A 20,604-nucleotide genomic window follows, 5' to 3' on the forward strand; every position below is an offset into this window, starting at 1 on the left:
TCTCATCAGCCTGTTCTCAGTTCTAAAGTGAATTATATATTTTTTGTCAGTGATAAGAGATGATGCTTCTGAACAAAGTGACCCAAAGGAGCTCCAAGAGGCATCCAGGGCACCTCCCAGCAAGAGAGGTAAGGATTGCCTTTCTCTTGAAGATCTCAGGAGGGTGAATTTGGAGCTGCATCTTATCATAAGCGCCCACTAGGTGGTTATAGTCATCGTGCCCAATACAGTTTGTTTCCCATTCACTGCGTCTTCCTCTGAGGCCTTCATGAATATTATAGGGAAACGAGAAGGCATTTATGGCCATTGAAATATGCACCCATCGGAATTGTTTGTTCTGAAATCATCAAGGTCTCCTACACACACGGCTTCTTATAGGGTTAGTCTCACTTCCCTCTTTAACTGAAAGTTTGTTCCCCAAGAGGACTCTGCTTCCTCTTAAGACAAGGCTGCATATTTTCTACTACCACTCACCCCATGGCTGAAGGCAGGTTGGATGCCACCCCTTGCTACACGCTGCCCCACCCGGCCCCTTGCTCCCCGTCCCCTCCTTTGAGGCTTAGCCATTCAAGTGAAATGCTCACTCCCTTTTCATCACTGTCATCTCTTGACTTTCCCACTGCTCCCTGGAAGAACTCAAGGCTGACTTAGAGTCTTTCTGTCACTTCAAGTCCTGCCATCATCCTGGACATCTTCAAGGTACATGTGGATAACAGACCCATCCAATATCCTGACCTCTCAAATCCTTCTTCTGCTTCTTGCCAGTGACCTTTTCTCCCCACCCATTCTTGCCCTCCCGAACCCAAAGGTGATCCACAGGCCTTTTCATCATTTAAACCTGGCTCAACTTCCCAATAGTTAATTTGAGATTTCCTTTTTTTTTTTTTTGACATTTAATGCTTGAAATTTGCTCCTTCTATAACTATTGCTCAACTTCTGATCTCTCCTTCTCAGCCCAATCTATAAAAATGAATTTGAAAAATCCCCCCCTGATTTCTTCCTTACAGTTTGTTTCCTCTGCAGCTGTCCTTCAATCTCATTTGGGTGACCAGTCCACTGGCCTTTTGCTTCTCCAAGCCATCATCTGCATTTCTTTCATGACCCTTCTTACCAGTTCAGAGTTGAAGATCCATCGTTTCAGTAACCTTCTGCTATCTTCACCTGCCTTGCCTCTCTGTCTTTTCCTAGAACTCTCTGGCAGATGTTCGAGGAAACTGTTGTCTTCTTCCTGCACACTGCATTTGAAATCAGGCACTGCTGGGGACAGACACACAGCTGAGCAGTGCGTACCCACTGTGTCTTCATAATTCCAGCACAAATGATCCCTCTACACTGTGTCACAGCTCCACTTCCTGTGACAATCCTTTCAAACCTTGAGCAATTTTTTCCAAACCTCTGATGCCTCACTGCCTCCTTTTTTGCATGACAGATGACCTTTCCTCCTGTTTCATAGAAAAAATCAGATGGGAATTCCGTCACTTCCTGCTCCCACCCTGCAAACCCCAACTGCTTCTTTCTTCTTTCCAGCTCCTTCTTTTTCTCCAAGGCAATCCTTCCACCTCTTCTGACAGTATCCATGGTCCCTTCTCTTCCCTGAGAATTCAGCATCTCCCTCTCACAAGGACATTCATTCAACCAATGCCCAAGCCTATCACAGTTCATAAAAGGAACTTTCTCTTGATCTTCATCTCACTTCAGCAGCCTCCATAGCTCTCCCCTCCGTTTCACAACCAAACTTCTAGAAATGAGTTACCTAAACTTATTGTCTCCATTTCTTCACTTCTCTCTCTCCTCTGCCACTTTAGAATTTCAGCATCACCTAAGGTCACCAATGACCTCCTGGCCGCTGTGGTTTGAGGACCCAAAATAAAAGCTAAAAATTGTTGACATATGAGGTTAGTAGATCAATGTTTGTAGCTATAAAAGATGACCTGTGTCTTTTCTTTTTAGGAAAGAAGAGAAAAAGAAGTATCTGGTTAACTTCAAGGAAGAGACACCAGAAAAAAAGCCTCCCGAGAGGTAAGATGAGAGCACAAGAGGGGGCTGGAGGCTAGAGACAGCTCATCCTTGTCGGCCATGATGTGGGAGGTGGGATTTTATTCTAAATGCAATGGGGAGCCATTGAAGAGATCTAATCAGTGAAGTGACATGATCCAATTTTAAACGACGAGACCAATATTGGTGTTACATAGAGAATGAATTGGAAATAGAAAAGAATGGAAAGAGGGCAACCCCTTGTGAGGGCAGGTGCCGTGGGAGTTGATAGTAGCCTGGATTCAGTGGAGATAGAAGAAGAGGGTCTATTCGAGATTAGTTGAAGGTAGAGTTGATAAGCCTTGGTAAATTGGAAGCTGGGGATGAGAGAGAGAAATCAAGGCTTGCTCTTCAAGTTCTGGCTTAAATGGCTAGGTGAGTGGTGATGCCGTTGCTGAGAAAGGATGCAAATATATTGGGAGGAAATTTTTAGAATTCAATTTTTGACCTGCTCGTTTCTAGATTTGTGCTAACCGTCTATGCACGTGTGCCAGGTATGTGCTTCGTCAAGTACTGTGAGGCTCTGAGATATTACCCCCTCCTGCAGAGTGATGTTCTTTATGTATATGAATATTGCAGAAACACAAAGCCCCTGGGGCGGGGAAAAGAATTCTTTATTGTTGTTCACAAGCAGCTCAACACGGCAGCATTTTTCCCCTACACGCAGACCCACAGGCTGAGAAGAGAGCTGATGAAATCTTTCTGCGTGAGTGGCAGGTTATACCCTACAGACACAGGAGAAAGCATGATGGATTTTCTGCCCTGTTTATATACAGGACTAGGACAGCCATCCTCTCCTCCTGAAAAGAGAAAACATTTTTTTTGCTGCTTTCCCCTATCTTTATACTGTCTACACTTTTGTGTCTCAGGAGGCTCGGGCTTTTTACAGAAGCACTGAGCGATCAAGGAAACTTAATTTCCCCACAGTGTGCCAATGTGGCACACTCGATAAAAAACCTGGTCCAAAGATACAGATACAAAATTCATTGGCAAAATAGAGGGAGAAGAGAACCCTAACGCTAACACCACCACCCCTCACCTGGCATTGCAAATCCTCTAGGTCCCAGCCTCATTCCCCATGGCAGGGCCCCTGCCTCTCAATTCTTTGATACCTTTCACTTTCCCTACTGGAGGCACCCAGGGACCCCTGGATCCCTCCTGTCTCCTGTATCACACACTGGCCCTAGGGAACCTGGAAAAGTGCTTCACAAGACTCCTCCTCTGCTAAAACAGAGCATCCGGCCATGTTTACTAGGATGTGGCACTTTCTGGCAGCAGGGGTCTCAAGCCAGGAAACAGGAAATCAGCCCCAGTGCTCGGGGATTCCCCCAGATTTATCTGATTGATTTCAAAAGGTTGCACAGAGAGTGAGAGCAGATGGTGAGTTTGGGGGCGGGGGAGGGGGAAAGAAAAGTGTACACAAGAAAAAATATATAATTACGGAGAAATAGCAGGAGAAAAGTGAGGCACAGGGGTATAGAGATCTTAAAGTGAGGGGACTGGGAGTGTGAGAAGGAGGTCACTGTCAGGGGGAGGAGGAGCGCCACTGGGACCCCAGTAAAAACTATTCACAAATCACTGTTTGGCCAGGGGCAGCCTTACCTGGGCATGGAATCCAAACGATGCTCCACGTGGCGGAGCAGGTGACTCACAGGGAGGACGACTCAACCAGGAACACAAAGGTCATGACAAGAGCAAGAAAGAGAAGGACAGAATGTGGCCAAACGCCTGCACCAGAGGGTAAGGCTGGTGATGGAATTTGTCATCTGAATGCTCAGCGTGGGAGGGTCTCTCCTGCAGCCCACAAGAAAGCAATTACCTATTACCATAAATAACATATTTTTAGGAAAAATAAATATATTTTTCAAATAAAAAAATTAGGTGAGTGGTATCATTGTACATTTTTGCAAATCTCTTTAATGTCTACCTTTATCAAAGATGGCTGGATTCTTAAAAAAGAAAAACATTTTTTCACTATCTTTTCCATGTGCTTTCTTAATATTTTTGTATATATCTTCATTGTATTATATTGAAAGCTGAGAGGGAACATTTTTAATAGCATCAATCTATATCTTGTTAACAATTGCTTTCTATTTTTAAAGGTTCTTTCGAATTTTTTTTCTTTTTTCTTAATTGAAATATGTTTGATGTACAGTATTATGTTAATTTCAGGTACACTATATAGTGGTTTGACATTTGCATACACTGTGAAATGATCACCATAATAAGTGTAGTAAGAATCTGTCCCCGTACACAGTTATTACAATATTATTGACCTTATTTCTTATGCTGGATATTATATCCCCATAGCTTATTTATTTTATAATTGGATGTTTGTTCGGGGTTGGCCAAAAAGTTTGTTCAGGTATTTCCTTAACATCTTACAGGAAACCCAAACAAACTTTTTGGCCAGCCCAATACCTCTTAATCTCCTTTACCTATTCCCTGCTCCCCCACCTCCACCATCAAGGACAGCTGGGCTCTGATCCCTGATTCTGTATTCAGTCAATTGTGATTTGTTGCTTTGGTTGAAGTGTAGGAAGAAAATCCAGCCTCACACAGATCCGTAGCTGAAAAAGGTGGAGTATTTTAACAGTCTTTTGAGATATCTGTGGATATTCACTTTTGATACGACACCAAACCTCAACAAGGGATAGTTTCTTAAAGGTTAGTTGTAACATAGAGTCTGAGACCATATACTCTGTTGTAATAAAATGTCTTATGCTGTCTTGTGTTTTGAGTGGATCTTCTACTCATGATTTTATAATATCATAAACAAGTAGAAAATTTTGGTTCACTTAATTTTACAGTGAGCTTGCAACTCAAACAATCACTTGAGTATTAGTCTTGAGACAACATGGTACTTCCAGATGCAGCAAACTGCTTTACATGTCCTACCCAGTTTTTTACATATGCTATTAAAAAGGTGTGTCCTTAAGGGTAGAAATTTAATTAAATTAATAATTTTAACTGTTTCATCAAGAACATTCTTAAATGAAACTGGCCTTTTTTTTCCATGTTGAGTAAGTGGTAGTGAAGAAGGCAATGCTACCTTCTAAGGTTTGGGGACATCGCTTTGATTTGTACTGAGGCACCAGAATTGTCACCTGCCTTGACTGTTGCTTCATCTGTGCAAAAGTCAACATAGCAAAAACAGGCAAAGAACATCTAATTATAAAAACAATTCTGACCTTGAAGGTCTCCTGAAAGTATTGCCGGGGCTCCCCGAAACCTCTGGTCCAGGGGCTCAGATGACTGCCCCCCACTGGACATTCCATTAGTGGAGGAACCACTGCTGACCAGCCTTGCTCTGCTCCTCCCCTGAGTGGCAGACAGGACCAGCGGTAGAATTATTCCCAGGAGGTAGTCGCAGGGTCTCATCAGGACTGGAACCTCCAGCCTTCAGCTCCAGAGTGTGCAAGGTCCTTCCTGGGTCTCTGGGAGATTCCGCGTGGACTTTCTAGAGGGCATTTACTGAGATATAAGATGAATGTTGTTTCTTTTTTCAGAGGTCAGTGATGACACTTCAGAGATGGATGAAAGAAAGAGACCCCAGGAGCTACCCAGCACACCACCAAGACTCACCCACGGTAAAGGTGAGGGATTGCAAGTCTCTCAGTATGGTCATCAGGAGCCCAAACTTAGAGCTGTTTTACTCTGAGTCAGAGTTTCTCAGCCATTTTTTCATTATCACTGCCCATTTAGATATTTTTTCTAATCATGAACCCTACCCCCCAGGATATTTCAATACTACAAGTATATTATATATCCATTTCTGTACTGGATATATTTATTTGTGCTTTATACATAAAAAGAGTTTTTTTCACCCCCAAGAACCAATTTTGGGACAACTTACCACTGCCAAGTATTCATGCTCTAAGTATATTCATGGTACTTTATTGCAGTGCCAAGCCATCCAGGTTTTTCCTAAGATCCCAATCTCCATGTTTCTCACATGACCTTTCTGTGAAAATTGAGATGAGAACAGCTCATCATAAACACAAATGTAATACTATGACGGAGCACGAGCGTCTGACATTGTTGTGGACATACGCTGGAAAAATGGTGCACGTTAATTCACTCCTCACCGTGGCCACTGTTACTCACATTGTTACTGTTATCCTTGGAGGGGAAAAAAAAGCAGAGCATTCTTCTGTTTGCTGGTAATTCAGTCACTGTGTCACATCTTCACAGAACTCCCACACAACAAATGTGACTTTCAAATGACAAATATCTAATTATTGTCAGAAAGAATGAATTATATTTGACCGTATTAAAATACAAACTATCATTTTTAGCAAGTTTTTCCTGCATTACACTGACTCATACAATGTATATTTCTAATTTTATCCTGAATAATATATTTTATTTTCACAACCACCTTTGGAGAAAGTTGAACGATTTATTAAAATTTGAGATGTAAAGGATTAATGGGTTTTCCCAAGAGCCTGTGGATAAAGGCTGGCTGGCACAGGACTAGCATCTTGGTCCCTAGAACCCTCTTCAGGAACCATCATCCTCCTTTATAATGAAAGGGATAGAAATAATACTGTCAAAGCTTTACCAACTCAGTATTGTCTGAAATGAATGTGGTCACAAAACATAAAGATTGCTTATTTAAAAATCGCTTTCTTTCTCATACCTTCTAGATCCCATGGATAAGGGAAGCAAACTGCCTTTGGGAGAATCTCCTGGGGGAAAACGTAAGTGTAAAGAACTTATTTGGTCTCTATTAGGGTGGGTTTGATATTATTTTTACTGGTTTTTATGCCCTTCGGGCTACAAAAGACATCTAAGCCAGAAAAAGATGTGTGCTGTTTTACAGATGTGTGCTTTTCTCAACATAGAAATGTTTTCATACTATAAAAGCAATATGCTGTAACCTTTGAAATTAGCTTGCTGTGTGTGACAGAAAACCACATCATCCCCTCCAAAATAGTGGCTATAAAGAATGTATACATTCTTTATGTATATATATACATGCTCATACTACCTAGTCCATCCTATAAACACTTTAAAACACCTTTTTCGTTGTTGTGTGATTAACAATTTGTTTCAATAATAATCTATTGGTAGTAAGTTAGGCTATATCCAATTGTTATCTGAAAATAGAAATCATATTGTGTGTGTTGGTATCTTTGCACACTTGTCCAATAATTTCCTCAGGATTAATTTCTAAATGCGAGATTACTTGGTTAGAGTCTATATATCTTAAATTTCATATTTGTTACCAAACTGTTCTCCAGAAAATGTATTTGTTTACATTTCCTTTAATAACACACAAGTGTTCATTAACTACATCCTCATCAACCCAGACATGATAAAACTTTTTAAAAGTTTGGGTATAATTAAAACTAAACAATGCATTTTCAGGGGATTATTGGTGATCTAAAGATGCTTTTTAGGGACGTCCCTGGCAGTCCAGTGGTTAAGACTTCGCTTTCCAGTGCAGGGGGTGCAGGTTCGATCCCTTGTCGGGGAGCTAAGATCCCACATGCCTCGGAGCCAAAAAAACCCTAAAACATAAAACAGAAGCAATATTGTAACATATTGAACAAAGATGTTAAAAAAATGGTCCACATCAAAAAAAAAACTTTAAAAAAAAGACACTTTTAAAATAAATGTGTCATTTGTATTTCCTCTTTTAGCACTTCCAATTTATGCTTTTTGCCCACTTTCCCAGCATACTATTCATCTTTTGCTTTATCTATTAAGGACAGTAACCCCCTAACGTTACATATATTGCGATTTTACCCTTTTTCGTTTTAACACTGTGTGGATGATTTTTGAAGTATGGGCATTTAAAATTTTTAAGCCGTCAAATTTGTTCATCTTCTGCCTTTACAATTTGGGTCCTTGGCTAAGGACCTTCCTTCTTTGGCTAAGAAGATCTTTTATATCTATGGCTTATAACAATCTCTCTCTATATTTTCTTCTAGTCTTGAAAAAACTGGTTATTAATTAGAAAATGATATATTTTAATGTTAATAATTTAGTATATCTCTATTACTTCTTTATTCAATCCCTTTTCATTTCCGAGTACTTTCTTCGCATAGGTCTCCTGGTTTTCTTGCCTCCCCAAAGTGATGGGAAGATAGAAAAAAATTTTACTTAAAACGTATTGACATTTCAAGCTTGTAGATCAATATATATAGCTATAAGAGATGATTTTCTTTTCTGTTTTAGGAAGGAAGAGAAAAATACATAACTGGTCAAGTTCAAAAAAAAGACAGAAAAAAAGTCTCCCAAGAGGTAAGCAAGAAGGATGAAGTCGTCATTCCCTTAATGTTCATCAGGGTTCTTCTCTCCAGCCACACGGCCACCCACCCGGGTGTCACTAGAGCACGGCCAGCCCCATCTCGACCCCTAGGTCATCCCATCAAAGGCCCCTCCTCACAAAAGGAGAACCATGTTGATTCCAACAGGTTTCTTTTCTCTTATCACTGGGAAGGAATGGGGTGGAGGTGGGCAGAACGCCTCAGTCAATTTTGAGATTAGGACTGTGTCCAGTGCAAGTTCAGAGCCAGGAAGAATAGACAAAGCAAACCTGAACGTGCGGGCAGGATTCAGACTCCCAGTCCCAAACTGGAGTTAGATTCGTTGTCACTGAGTGTTCAGAACCACCTGAAGCGATGCTTAGCTTGCATTGACTCCATGCGTGACAATCATGTGATTTGCAGTATAAGAAACAGAAATGTATGTCGCTCTGCATTTTTCTGGATCCTCTGCTTTATTCCTTTTTGTGCTCATCACCTTTTCTCCTTCTCCTCTGCATTCTCTCCCTCTTCCCCTTCCCCTCTCCTTTCTCCTTCTTTTTGCTTTAGTTCAAGGTGTGCCGGTTGCTGGGGATCCCCTTGGATTTCCAGACCTTTGAGTGCAGCACCCTGAGAGGGAATCTCCTGTCAGCCCCCAAACATGAATCATGACATGTGTTCCACTGCTTTGGACATTCTCCGAATTTTTCTGTTTGTTTCCAACACCCCTTAATCTTGGGGTTTGACCTGGGTGGGGGCTAGGACCTCCTTGCTCGCCCTTCTCCTCCTCTTGTCACTTTCTCTCAGTCCCCAGCGCCGCCACTCTCTCCTTGTCATATGCTGAGTTCTCTCCACCAACGACTTCTAGGAAAACTTGACACTCAGACCTCTAAGCTTCTCCTGTGGGTATATAAAGGTAATTTTTGAAACAAAGAAATCTCTTTCACTCTCAACAAATTTGTGTTTCAAGATTTAGTGTAGCATCTCCGAAACGGCCTCAGCTGAGCAGTTTCTTCTCAGATCTAGCCAGCATCTGCCCCTTCCCTGAAATTTATTGATTTAATAATTAGGGAACCCTGGACATGACAATGTATAAGGGTGAAAAATACATAATTTGAATATTTTCTAAAACATGCTGCCTGTTACACATTCATTCCGCAGAGATGAATTGAGTTGAGGGGTGTGCTGGCACATGTCCTAGGTTCTGAGGACTCAGCAGTGAGCAAAACAGAAAACTCCCTGCCCTCATGGAGCTTAGATTCTCGTTGATACACATGTAATTAATAGTCGGAAAGAGAAGTTGAAGGGGGAAAAGAGAAACAGGAGTTTGGGGGAGACAGAAAGATACCCACAAGAGAAGAGAGGAGTAATTATGGAGAAATAGCACGATAAAAGTGAGGCAGTGGGTACAGAGGTCTCAAAGTGAGGGAACTGGGAGTGCGAGAGGCTTCGGGGAGGGGGAGGGCCACTGGGACCCCAATGAAAACTCTTCACAAATCGCTCTTTGGCCCAGGGTCAGCCTCACCTGGACGCAGAACCCAAGAGGTGCTCCAAGTGGTGGAGCAGGTGACTGGAAGGAAGGACGACTCACCCAGGAGTTCGAAGGTCATGACACGGGCCCAGAAAGCAAGGGCTGAACGTGCCCCAAAGCCTGCACCGGAGGGTAAGGCTGGCGATGGAATTTGTCACCTGGATGCTCCGGGTGGGTGGGGCTCCCGTGGAGCAGGCACAGGGTGACGCAGATGCATGAAGTTACTAACGGAAGGAGGGGGCAGACGAATGGGCGTGAAGACAGAGCAAGAGTCTCTCAGTCTGGGGGTGGCTGTTGGGAGAGGTAACGGTGTTCTCAGGGTGCAGGTCGCCTCAGCTGTGCCCTGCAGAACCCGATCCCCACTCCCCCGGGTCTACTGTTTACATTTCTATCAGCAGAGCAACCTCTGCTCCACAGAGTCTGGGGGCTCCTCTCTGATTCGGGCGGATCCAGTGACGGGAGTGGCATCAGACTTCGAAGTGGACACATTCTCTGTTTTATTTCTTAATGGTTTATTTCTGGAAGTGAAGTAGATTGGTCAGTGGGTCTGCATATTTAAAATTATCCCATACTGGGAATTCCCTGGCGGTCCGACTCTGTGCTCTCACTCCAGAGGGCCTGGGTTCAGTCCCTGGTTGGGGAAATAAAATCCCACAAGCGTCAAGGCCAAAAACGAAACTAAACTAAAATAATAAACTAAACTAATCCCATACTGATGATCAAATTGTTGCCAGTTTAGACTCCCATGAATGCGGTGTGGACACCCTCTTCCCTACATCTTCACGAACACCAGAAATAACAAGACTTTTCTGTTTGTCGAACGTAAAGGCCAAGAATGATAGTCCACCAGTGTTTTCCTTGGAATTTCTTTGTGCTCTGTGAGTGGTTAAATATGCTTTGGAAGGTCACAGTACTGCTCACCAGCATCTCAGAAGGTCACACACCTCTGCCCTGTGGACTCAGGAATGGCCTCGTGACTTGGCCAAAGAAATGTGGGTGGAAGTGAGAGGGCTACTTTCAAGCCAAAGCTTGAAGAACTTTTTCTAAAAAGGGCCAGAGGGTGAATAATTTAGGCTTTGCTGGCCATAAAGTCTCTACTGCAGCTATTCAATGCTGCCATTGTAGCGTGAAAGCAGCAGAGACAAAAATATAAACAAGTGGGCCTGGCTGCGCTCTAATAAAACATTAATACCAAAACAGGCATTGGGGGCCCCCCTGGTGGCACAGTGGTTAAGAATCTGCCTGCCAATGCAGGGGACACGGGTTCGAGCCCTGGCCTGGGAAGATCCCACATGCCGCAGAGCAGCTAAGTCCGTGCACCCCAACTACTGAGCCTGCGTTCTAGAGCCCGCGAGCCACAACTACTGAGCTCACGTGCCACAACTACTGAAGCCTGCATGCCTAGAGCCCGTGCTCCACAGCAAGAGAAGCCACCACAATGAGAAGCCCGCGCACCGCAACGAAGAGTAGCCCCTGCTCACGCCACCAGAGGAAGCCCGCGCACAGCAACGAAGACCCAAAGCAGCCAAAAATAAATAATAAATAAATTTATTAAAAAAGAAAAAGACAGGCATTGGGCTGACTTGGCCCTTGGGCCGTAGTTTGCCGACACCTGTAATAAACCACTGGGATTTAGGAGAATCATAGGTGACTACAGCGTTATCTAGCCTGTGTTTACTAAGATGCCTGTTTTTTAAACACATTTTTCTTCAGAATGTTTTCTTTTGAAGGTCCCCTATTCCTATTTGCCTATTTTTATATATGACTCTTCTTTTTTTGTTGTTTCATCAATTTGGGAGATTAACCCCTTGTTGCTGCGATTTTCTTATTTTGTTTTTGTCTTTTACTTGAGAAGTTTTTGGCTGTGGAGGGTTTCGATTTTTTGGTTTGGTTTGGTTTTTGGGTGTTTTTGGCCATGCTGTGTGGCTTGTGGGATCTTAGTTGCCGGACCAGGGATTGAACCTGGGCCCATGGCAGTGAAAGCGCGGAGTCCTAACCACTGGACCGCCAGGGAATTCCCAAGAGTCTTAGGCACATCAGTTTGTTTTTTCCAGTATGGTTTATGTCAGAGTTTCTCAGCTTTTGCACTGTTGTTATTTGGGGCCAGTTAATTCTGGTTGCAGAGGCTGTGCTATGCGTTGTGACACGTCAGCAGCATCCCTGGCGTCCACCCATCAGACGGCAGTAGCGCCCGCCTCCCAGTCTGGCAAAAAGATTTCCTAACATTTCCAGATATCCTCTGCGGGCAAAATCACCCATCATTGAGGATCACTGCTTTATGCCCTGTACTTCTGCCTTAAAAAGCCCTTTCTATGTAATATTTATAAGGCTACATCCTTTATTTACTTCTAGTATTTGTATTAAGTATATATATATATATGTAATATTGTTATATATTAATATATATTAATTTGTGAAAATTTGCCTTCTGTAATACGTTTAACCTTCCCATCTATTACCTGGAGCTTGCTATATTTTTTTTTGGTCAATGCTATAATTTTTCTTTCATAAGGACTCCTGTCTCTCTTGCTCTCCAAACTGGTAGAAAGACAGAAAAAATTACTTTGAGATAGTGACACATAAAGCACGTAAATCTATGTTTCCAGTTATAAATGACTATTAATTGTTTTCTTTTTAGAAAAGGGAAGGATAAAAGATGTCTGTTCAAGTGCAACAACAAGTTGTCACAGAAATATTCCCATAAAGGGTAAGTAAGTGAGAGGCAGGGCCTCGCCCTCAGGCTCCCCAGGGCCCTGGCCTGCTGTGCTGGTCAGGGCTGCACGCCTGGTCTCTGGGGGTGAGCACCCCGTTGCTTCTGCCCCCCTGCGCTCTGGTGTGTCTCTTGGGGACACAGTCCTCCTCTCCCTCCTTCTCCTTCCCCTCTTCCTCCGCTCCTTGAATTCATTTTCCCTCTCGTTTTTTTTCTTAAAGCATTGCCATATTTTTTAAATATTTATTTATTCATTTATTTGGTTGCGCTGGGTGTTAGTTACGGCAGGCAGGTTCCTTAGTTGCAGCTTGCGGGCTCCTTAGTTGTGGCACGAGAACTACTAGTTGCGGCATGAAAGTGGGATCTAGTTCCCTGATCAGGGATCGAATGCAGGCCCCCTGCATTGGGAGCGTGGAGTCTTATCCACTGTGCCAACGGGGACGTCCCTCCCTCTGCTTTTATAACACACTTCTTGGGCATTATCTCTGGTCACTCTCCCTTCCCTCTTTAGACGCCAGCCACACTGGCCTTTTTTCTCCGTTAACTTATTACTGAAGTATAACAGGTGCTACCCAATCTGGGGTCCACAGACTGGTGACATCTACAAGCCTGCTCGCCGCAGGTCTGCAAAAATCAGGAGCTTGTAAATCAGCTGTGACTCTGAGCACACTGGTTTCCTAGCAAGACCCCAGTGGAAACAGCAGTGCGTTGATTTCTATTCTGGTCAGATTCCTGTCTCATCGCAGGCCGGCATCTTGAGGAGCACTGATGCACCGTGCTTGTGGAAAAATGCAGGTACCTACTGTACAGCTTCAGGAATGAATACAAAGGGAAAGGCCACACGTACCCAGCACCCAGGTCAAGAAATAGAACATAATCCACACCCATATTCCAATCCCTACCCAGAGCCCCAAGGGTCGCCAGCAGGCTGATTTCTCTGAGCATCGTCACTTTGACATGAACGCTTCACCCTCCATCCTTCTCAGGGCCTGCTCAGTATGTCTCCTCCCTCCTTCACACGCTGCGTCCCCAAAGCCAACCCCCTCGCCCTCCTTCCTCCTTTGTTACACAGCCTCCGGGTCACCTTGAACAAAGCCTTCTCTGACCCAGCAGGCAGAGGGTATTTTCTCTTGGTTGCTCTTGTCACAGGTATCATTTGTTTCTGATAGTATCAGATCTCTTTTTTAAAAAATTTATTTTATTAAAGTAGAGTTGGCTTACATTGTTGTGTTAATTTCTACTGTACAGCAGAGTGATTCAGTTAGGTATACATGTACATGTATCTGTTCTTTTTCAAATTTTTTTCTCATTTAGGTTGTTAGATAATATTGAGCAGAGTTCCCTGTTCTAGACAGTAGGTTCTTGTTGGTTATCCATTTTATGTTTTTCTATTTACTTATTTTAACATCTTTATTGGAGTATAATTGCTTTACAATGGTGTGTTAGTTTCTGCTTTATAACAAAGTGAATCAGCTATACATATACATGTATCCCCATATGTCCTCCTTTTTGTGTCTCCCTCCCACCCCCCCATCCCACCCCCCTAAGTGGTCACAAAGCACCAAGCTGCTCTCCCTGTGCTATGCGGCTGCTTCCCACTAGCTAGCTATTTTACATTTGGTAGTGCACATATATGTCCACGCCACTCTCTCACTTCGTCCCAGCTTACCCTTTCCCACCCCCCGTCCTCAGGTCCATTCTCTAAGTCTGCGTCTTTATTCCTGTCCTGCCCCTAGGTTCCTCAGAACCTTTTTTTTTAGATTCCATATATATGTGTTAGCATACGGTATTTGTTTTTCTCTTTCTGACTTACTTCACTCTGTATGACAGTCTCTAGGTTATCCATTTTAAATATAGCAGCGTGTTAATGTCAATCCCAAACTCCCAAACTATCCCTCCCCCCGGACCCTTCCCCCCTGGTAACCATAAGTTCGTTCTCTAAGACTGTGAGTCTGTTTCTGTTTTATCACAAGTGTAATTAACTGTCTGTGTACATCCTGTTCACTGAGCGAAACTCAAATGAGGTCAGAACATGGGTCCATCTTGCTCATTGCTCGATGTCTCCTCTGTGCCTTGCGGTTTGTGCTTAAATAACTGTCAAATCAATACATTATTCATTCTTCCTCATCAAGTATGAATACCAATATCAGGGCCTCCAGTGACGCGTACAGTGAACTTCATGAAATTGAAAAAGTGCCCCTTCCACCATACACTTGACCTACGTCTGTCAGAGCTGATTCTTGAGACCAGGCCCTTTGCTGCCCTCTGCTGGAAGAACGTGGAAGTGTGCAAATAGATTACAGCTCTGATGTGACTAGGAGCTCCCCACCCTCCCACTGTAAAGGGGAAATCCTTATTCAGTGCACATCCCACACTACCATATGCAGAGGCCCTGCCAACAATATATAAGTGTGTACAGCACTTTACAGTTGGCAAAGCACTTTGTTCCACATTTTGCCATTTAATCCTCAAAGAGGTATTTTTCGGTCCATTTTCCAGATTCAATTAGAGCATAAAAGACTTGCATGAGCTAAAATCAACCTAGGTGTTTTAATCCCAAGTCCTTTGTCCTTTACACTAAAAAAAAAAAAAAAAAAAAAAAAAAACTCCTAGTGTTTTTAGGAAACACAAGTAGGAAGCAAAGAGTCCAGGCAAAGACTGAGAGCTCTCCATCCGCATCAGCTTTTCCTGTCTCCTTAGCACCTCCACCCTGGCTGTGACTTCTGATTTAACGTCATGTCTCTGTGCTGTTATCCATCATATGATGTGGAGTCTTGTTGCGGTGTTTCTGATGCCATGGAAAGAGCATGAGACTAGGGGCCGGCACGTCCGGATTCCAGTGCTACCTCCGTCTCACACAGTGTGGTGACCGCCAGCAATTCTCTCTCCAAATCTGCGCCTGAGTCCCTCATCTATAACATGAGGATCATTGCCGTTGCCTTTCTTTTGTTACAGGTTGTAGTGAAAATAAACAATAGAATGTGTGTGCTGCTTTCACTATTCCCGTAACTAGCGCTTCTCCTCCAGCCACTGCATCCCCCGCCAGGCCCCTTGTGTACAAGTCATAGAGCTCCAGCCTTCTCCCCAGGCCATGTCTTTGCAGGCATAGTTTCACCCTGTGCCTTTTCTCTATGTTCTGTAAGAACCCCTGTACTTAGTCTTCCCAATCACACTAGGTTTTTTTCCATTCTGCTTTTCCTTGTTCTTTTCATTTCCTCCACCAGGCTTTTCATCTCTATGAACTCCCTTTGTTCTTCCCCCGCCCCCGCCGTGCAGCATGTGGGATCTTAGTTCCCCCCCCAGGGATCGCACCTGGGCCCCATGCATCGGAAGCTCCAAGCCTTAACCACTGGACCGCCAGGGAAGTCCCTCCCTTTGTTCTTTAATTGCTGACTTCTAGCAGACTTGCCACGTTTGCTCACATTTACTAGAAGTGACCTAATAGATGCGGGAGAGCTCCACAGAGGCCTCGCCCTCAGGCTTCCATCCTTAGAGGCTTGTTTACTGAGATGAGGGTTGAGATGGAGCCAAATGCAGGATCATCAGGACCACATCGGAAAGCTGTCTCCCTTCCTTTGCAACATCTTTGTCTGCTTTTGGTATCAGGGTGATGGTGGCCTCGTACAATGAGTTTGGGAGTGTTCCTCCCTCTGCTATATTTTGGAAGAGTTTGAGAAAGGTAGGTGTTAGCTCTTCTCTAAATGTTTGATAGAATTCGCCTGTGAAGCCATCTGGTCCTGGGCTTTTGTGTGTTGGAAGATTTTTAATCACAGTTTCAATTTCAGTGCTTGTGATTGGTCTGTTTATATTTTCTATTTCTTCCTTGTTCAGTCTCAGAAGGTTGTGCTTTTCTAAGAATTTGTCCATTTCTTCCAGGTTGTCCATTTTACTGGCATATAGTTGCTTGTAGTAATCTCTCATGACCCTTTGTATTTCTGCAGTGTCAGTTGTTACTTCTCCTTTTTCATTTCTAATTCTATTGATTTCAGTCTTCTCCCTTTTGTTCTTGATAAGTCTGGCTAATGGTTTATCAATTTTGTTTATCTTCTCAAAGAACCAGCTTTTAGTTTTATTGACCTTTGCTCTTATTTGCTTCATTTCTTTTTCATTTATTTCTGATCTGATCTTTATGATTTCTTTCCTTCTGCTAACTTTCAGGGGTTTTTGCCAATATCACTGATGAACATAGATGCAAAAATCCTCAACAAAATACTAGCAAACAGAATCCAACAGCACATTAAAGGGATCATACACCATGATCAAGTGGGGTTTATCCCAGGAATGCAAGGATTCTTCAATATATGCAAATCAATCAATGTGATACACCATATTAACAAATTGAAGGAGAAACACCATATGATCATCTAAATAGATGCAGAGAAAGCTTTCAAAAAAATTCAACACCCATTTAGGATAAAAACCCTCCAGAAAGTAGGCATAGAGGGAACTTGCCTCAACATAATAAAGGCCATTTATGACAAACCCACAGCCAACATCATCCACAATGGTGAAAAACTGAAACCATTTCCACTAAGATCAGGAACAAGACAAGGTTGCCCACTCTCACCACTATTATTCAACATAGTTTTGGAAGTTTAGCCACAGCAATAAGAGAAGAAAAAGAAATAAAGGAATCCAACTCGGAAAAGAAGAAGTAAAGCTGTCACTGTTTGCAGATGACATGTTACTATACATAGAGAATCCTAAAGATGCTACCAGAAAACTACTAGATCTAATCAATTAATTTGGTAAAGTAGGAAAACTGGTGAACAGAAATCTCTGGCATTCCTATACACTAATGATGAAAAATCTGAAAGTGAAATTAAGAAAACACTCCCGTTTACCACTGCAACAAAAAGAAGAAAATACGTAGGAATAAACCTACCTAGGGAGACAAAAGACCCATATGCAGAAAATGACAAGACACTGATGAAAGAAATTAAAGATGATACAAATAGATGGAGAGATATACCATGTTCTTGGATTGGAAGAATCAACATTGTGAAAATGACTCTACTGCCCAAAGCAATCTACAGATTCACTGCAATCCCTATCAAACTACCACTGGCATTTTTCACAGAACTAGAACAAAAAAATCTCACACTTTGTATGGAAACACAAAAGACCCTGAATAGCCAAAACAATCTTGAGAAATAAAAACGGAGCTGGAGGAATCAGACTCCCTGACTTCAGACTATACTACAAAGCTACAGTAATCAAGACAGTATGGTGCTGGCACAAAAACAGAAATATAGATCAATGGTACAGGATAGAAAGCCCAGAGATAAACCCACACACATATGGTCACCTTATCTTTGATAAAGGAGGCAAGAATATACAGTGGAGAAAAGACAGCCTCTTCAATAAGTGGTGCTAAGAAAACTGGACAGCTACCTGTAAAAGAATGAAACTAGAACACTCCCTAACACCATACACAAAAATAAACTCAAAATGGATTAAAGACCTAAATGTAAGGCCAGACACCATCAAACTCTTAGAGGAAACATAGGCAGAACACTCCATGACATAAATCACAGCAAGATCCTTTTTGACCCACCTCCTAGAGAAATGGAAATAAAAACAAAAATAAACAAATGGGACCTAATGAAACTTAAAAGCTTTTGCCCAGTAAAGGAAACCATAAACAAGATGAAAAGACAACCCTCAGAATGGGAGAAAATGTTTGCAAATGAAACAAATGACAAAGGATTAATCTCCAAAATTTACAAGCAGCTCATGCAGCTCAATATCAAAAAAATAAACAACACAATCCAATAATGGGCTGAAGACCTAAATAGACATTTCTCCAAAGAAGATATACAGATTGCCAACAAACACATGAAAGGATGCTCAACATCACTAATCATTAGAGAAATGCAAATCAAAACTACAATGAGATATCATCTCACACCAGTCAGAATGGCCATCATCAAAAAATCTACAAACAATAAATGTGGAGAAAAGGGAACCCTTTTGCACTTTTGGTGGGAATGTAGATTGATACAGCCACTATGGAGAACAGTATGGAGGTTCCTTAAGAAACTAAGAGTAGGGGCTTCCCTGGTGGTGCAGTGGTTGAGAGTCCGCCTGCCAATGCAGGGGACACGGGTTTGTGCCCCGGTCCAGGAAGATCCCACATGCCACAGAGCGGCTGGCCCCGTGATCCATGGCCGCAGAGCCTGCACGTCCAGAGTCTGTGCTCTGCAACGGGAGAGGCCACAACAGTGAGAGGCCCGAAACCGCAGAAAAAACAAAACAAACAAACAAAAAAACCTAACAGTAGAACTACCATACAACCCAGCAATCCCACTACTGGCCATATACCCTGAGAAAACCATCATTCAAAAAGAGTCATGTACCACAATGTTCATTGCAGCTCTATTTACAATAGCCAGGACATGGAAACAACCTAAGTGTCCATCATCAGATGAATGGATAAAGGAGATGTGGCACATATATAAATGGAATATTAGCCATTAAAAGAAACAAAATTGAGCTATTTGTAGTGAGGTGGATGGACCTAGAGTCTGTCATACAGAGTGAAGTAAGTCAGAAGAGAAAAACAAATACCATATGCTAACACATGTATATGGAATCTAAGAAAAAAAAATGGTCATGAAGAACCTATGGGCAAGACGGGGATAAAGATGCAGACCTACTAGAGAATGGACTTGAGGATATGGGGAGGGGAAAGGGTAAGCTGGGACAAAGTGAGAGTGGCATGGACATATATACACTACCAGACGTAAGATAGATAGCTAGTGGGAAGCAGCTGCATAGCACAGGGAGATCAGCTCGGTGCTTTGTGACCACCTAGAGGGGTGGGATAGGGAGGGTGGGAGGGAGGGAGACGCAAGAGCGAAGAGATATGGGAACATATGTATATGTATAACTGATTCACTTTGTTATAAAGCAGAAACTAACACACCATTGTAAAGCAATTATCCTCCAATAAAGATGTTTAAAAAAAAAATCCAAAAAAAAAAGAAGCAGCTCCTGTGGTCTGTCTCTAATGAATTCACCCACAACGAGGCTGCGGGGAGGGGAAGCAGGAATTGCTGATGTTTGTGTTAACCCTTTTACAATTCCTTCTCCTGAATCAGAACCCCAGATCCTTACTCAGGGGCTGTGAGTTGCCAAATCCCTCCATAGGCAATGTGCAAACTAGTCTAGAGCTCTCCAGGGTTTTCTTTTACTCATAGAGGAAGAAGCAGGGGAACGATCAAACGATGAAGACTTACACTATCCCTTCAGTGATAACTGCCTCACTCACCCCCATCTTGGTTTGAATCAGGCAATAAAATCATAGACAGAGAAATTTTCTCCAGCTACGTGAATGCAAAGAAATATTTTGGGTAGGCAACTCCCATCAGCACAGAGGGATAAACAGGATGCTTATGGAATAAGGAACTTCAGGTGATAGTCAATGAATTTGTGAATTTAAACACATTCACTGAAGAAGCACAGTATGTTTTATTAAATTATTTTATTTGATGTAGTGTTGGCAGGGGTAGTTTTGTTTATTAGAGACCCCTCTGTTCACATATCTCATCTGCTACTCAAAATGGAAGACTTCCTGTGAATTAACCAGAGGACGCTCCCTACTGCCACTCATGTTATTATTATTACTATTATTAGTAATAATAGTAATATATCATTACTATTATTATTAGAATTCATGAAAAATTCATGAGGGAGACAGAATGAAGACTGAGGAACGCTAATCTGTTCTTTTCTACTTTCAGAAAAACCTGAAGATGAAACTCTGGATTTTCACTCTCCTAAACTTCCTGTGACCTGTGGTAAGGCAAAGGGGATTTTATATAAGGAGAAAATGAAACAAGGTGAGTTCCTCGATCTTCTGCTCTTTGGAAACCCTAGATGAAGGAATCACTAGAAGGGAAGGAAATATCCACGTGTGTCATTGTTCAGCACATGGACCCTGCAGGCTAGGCTGCAGAAAAAGCAATGCTTTTTAAGAAGGAATTTTCAACCTTTTCAATGTCATGGTACATCTGACGACCAGGCCACTCCCCTCCCACATGGAAGTCATCCATGGACCCTGTGACACATGT

The 20,604-nt window shown here is 42.6% G+C and overlaps 1 protein-coding gene and 2 long non-coding RNA genes across 13 annotated transcripts in view; 2 read left to right on the top strand and 1 right to left on the bottom strand.

Moving 5' to 3' along the window:
* Positions 1-20,604, top strand: part of SP110 (SP110 nuclear body protein) — a 39,597-nt gene that overhangs the window by 10,149 nt on the left and 8,844 nt on the right. For 7 of the 10 annotated variants that reach the window (XR_003435339.1, XM_027118868.1, XM_027118869.1 and 4 more), the window contains exons 6-14: positions 51-128; positions 1,951-2,019; positions 3,625-3,774; positions 5,544-5,630; positions 6,684-6,737; positions 8,221-8,286; positions 9,802-9,951; positions 12,458-12,526; positions 20,275-20,373. Coding sequence is in view for 9 of the 10 variants with exons in the window: in XM_027118868.1 (XP_026974669.1) it covers positions 51-128; positions 1,951-2,019; positions 3,625-3,774; positions 5,544-5,630; positions 6,684-6,737; positions 8,221-8,286; positions 9,802-9,951; positions 12,458-12,526; positions 20,275-20,373 (822 nt within the window). In the remaining variant the exon portion in view is untranslated. The remainder of the gene's footprint in view (positions 1-50; positions 129-1,950; positions 2,020-3,624; positions 3,775-5,543; positions 5,631-6,683; positions 6,738-8,220; positions 8,287-9,801; positions 9,952-12,457; positions 12,527-20,274; positions 20,374-20,604) is intronic. The other 3 variants (XM_027118878.1, XM_027118892.1, XM_027118901.1) reach the window with 3 other exon arrangements.
* On the bottom strand, positions 3,724-6,674 carry LOC113626954 (uncharacterized). Of its 2 annotated transcripts, none has more exons than XR_003435356.1 (4): positions 6,142-6,674; positions 5,891-5,998; positions 5,226-5,508; positions 3,724-3,828 (listed from the first exon to the last, which is right to left on the bottom strand). It is a non-coding gene; the product is annotated as an uncharacterized LOC113626954 (long non-coding RNA). The 2 variants fall into 2 exon arrangements; XR_003435355.1 differs by having other exon boundaries at positions 3,743-3,853.
* Positions 12,534-15,513, top strand: LOC113626958 (uncharacterized). Its single transcript, XR_003435358.1, has 2 exons — positions 12,534-13,324; positions 15,230-15,513. It is a non-coding gene; the product is annotated as an uncharacterized LOC113626958 (long non-coding RNA).

This window comes from Aethalodelphis obliquidens, unplaced genomic scaffold (genome assembly GCF_003676395.1).
Source record: "Aethalodelphis obliquidens isolate GAN/ISIS:26980383/991018 unplaced genomic scaffold, ASM367639v1 scaffold2, whole genome shotgun sequence".
In the NCBI taxonomy this organism is placed as follows: domain Eukaryota; kingdom Metazoa; phylum Chordata; class Mammalia; order Artiodactyla; family Delphinidae; genus Aethalodelphis; species Aethalodelphis obliquidens.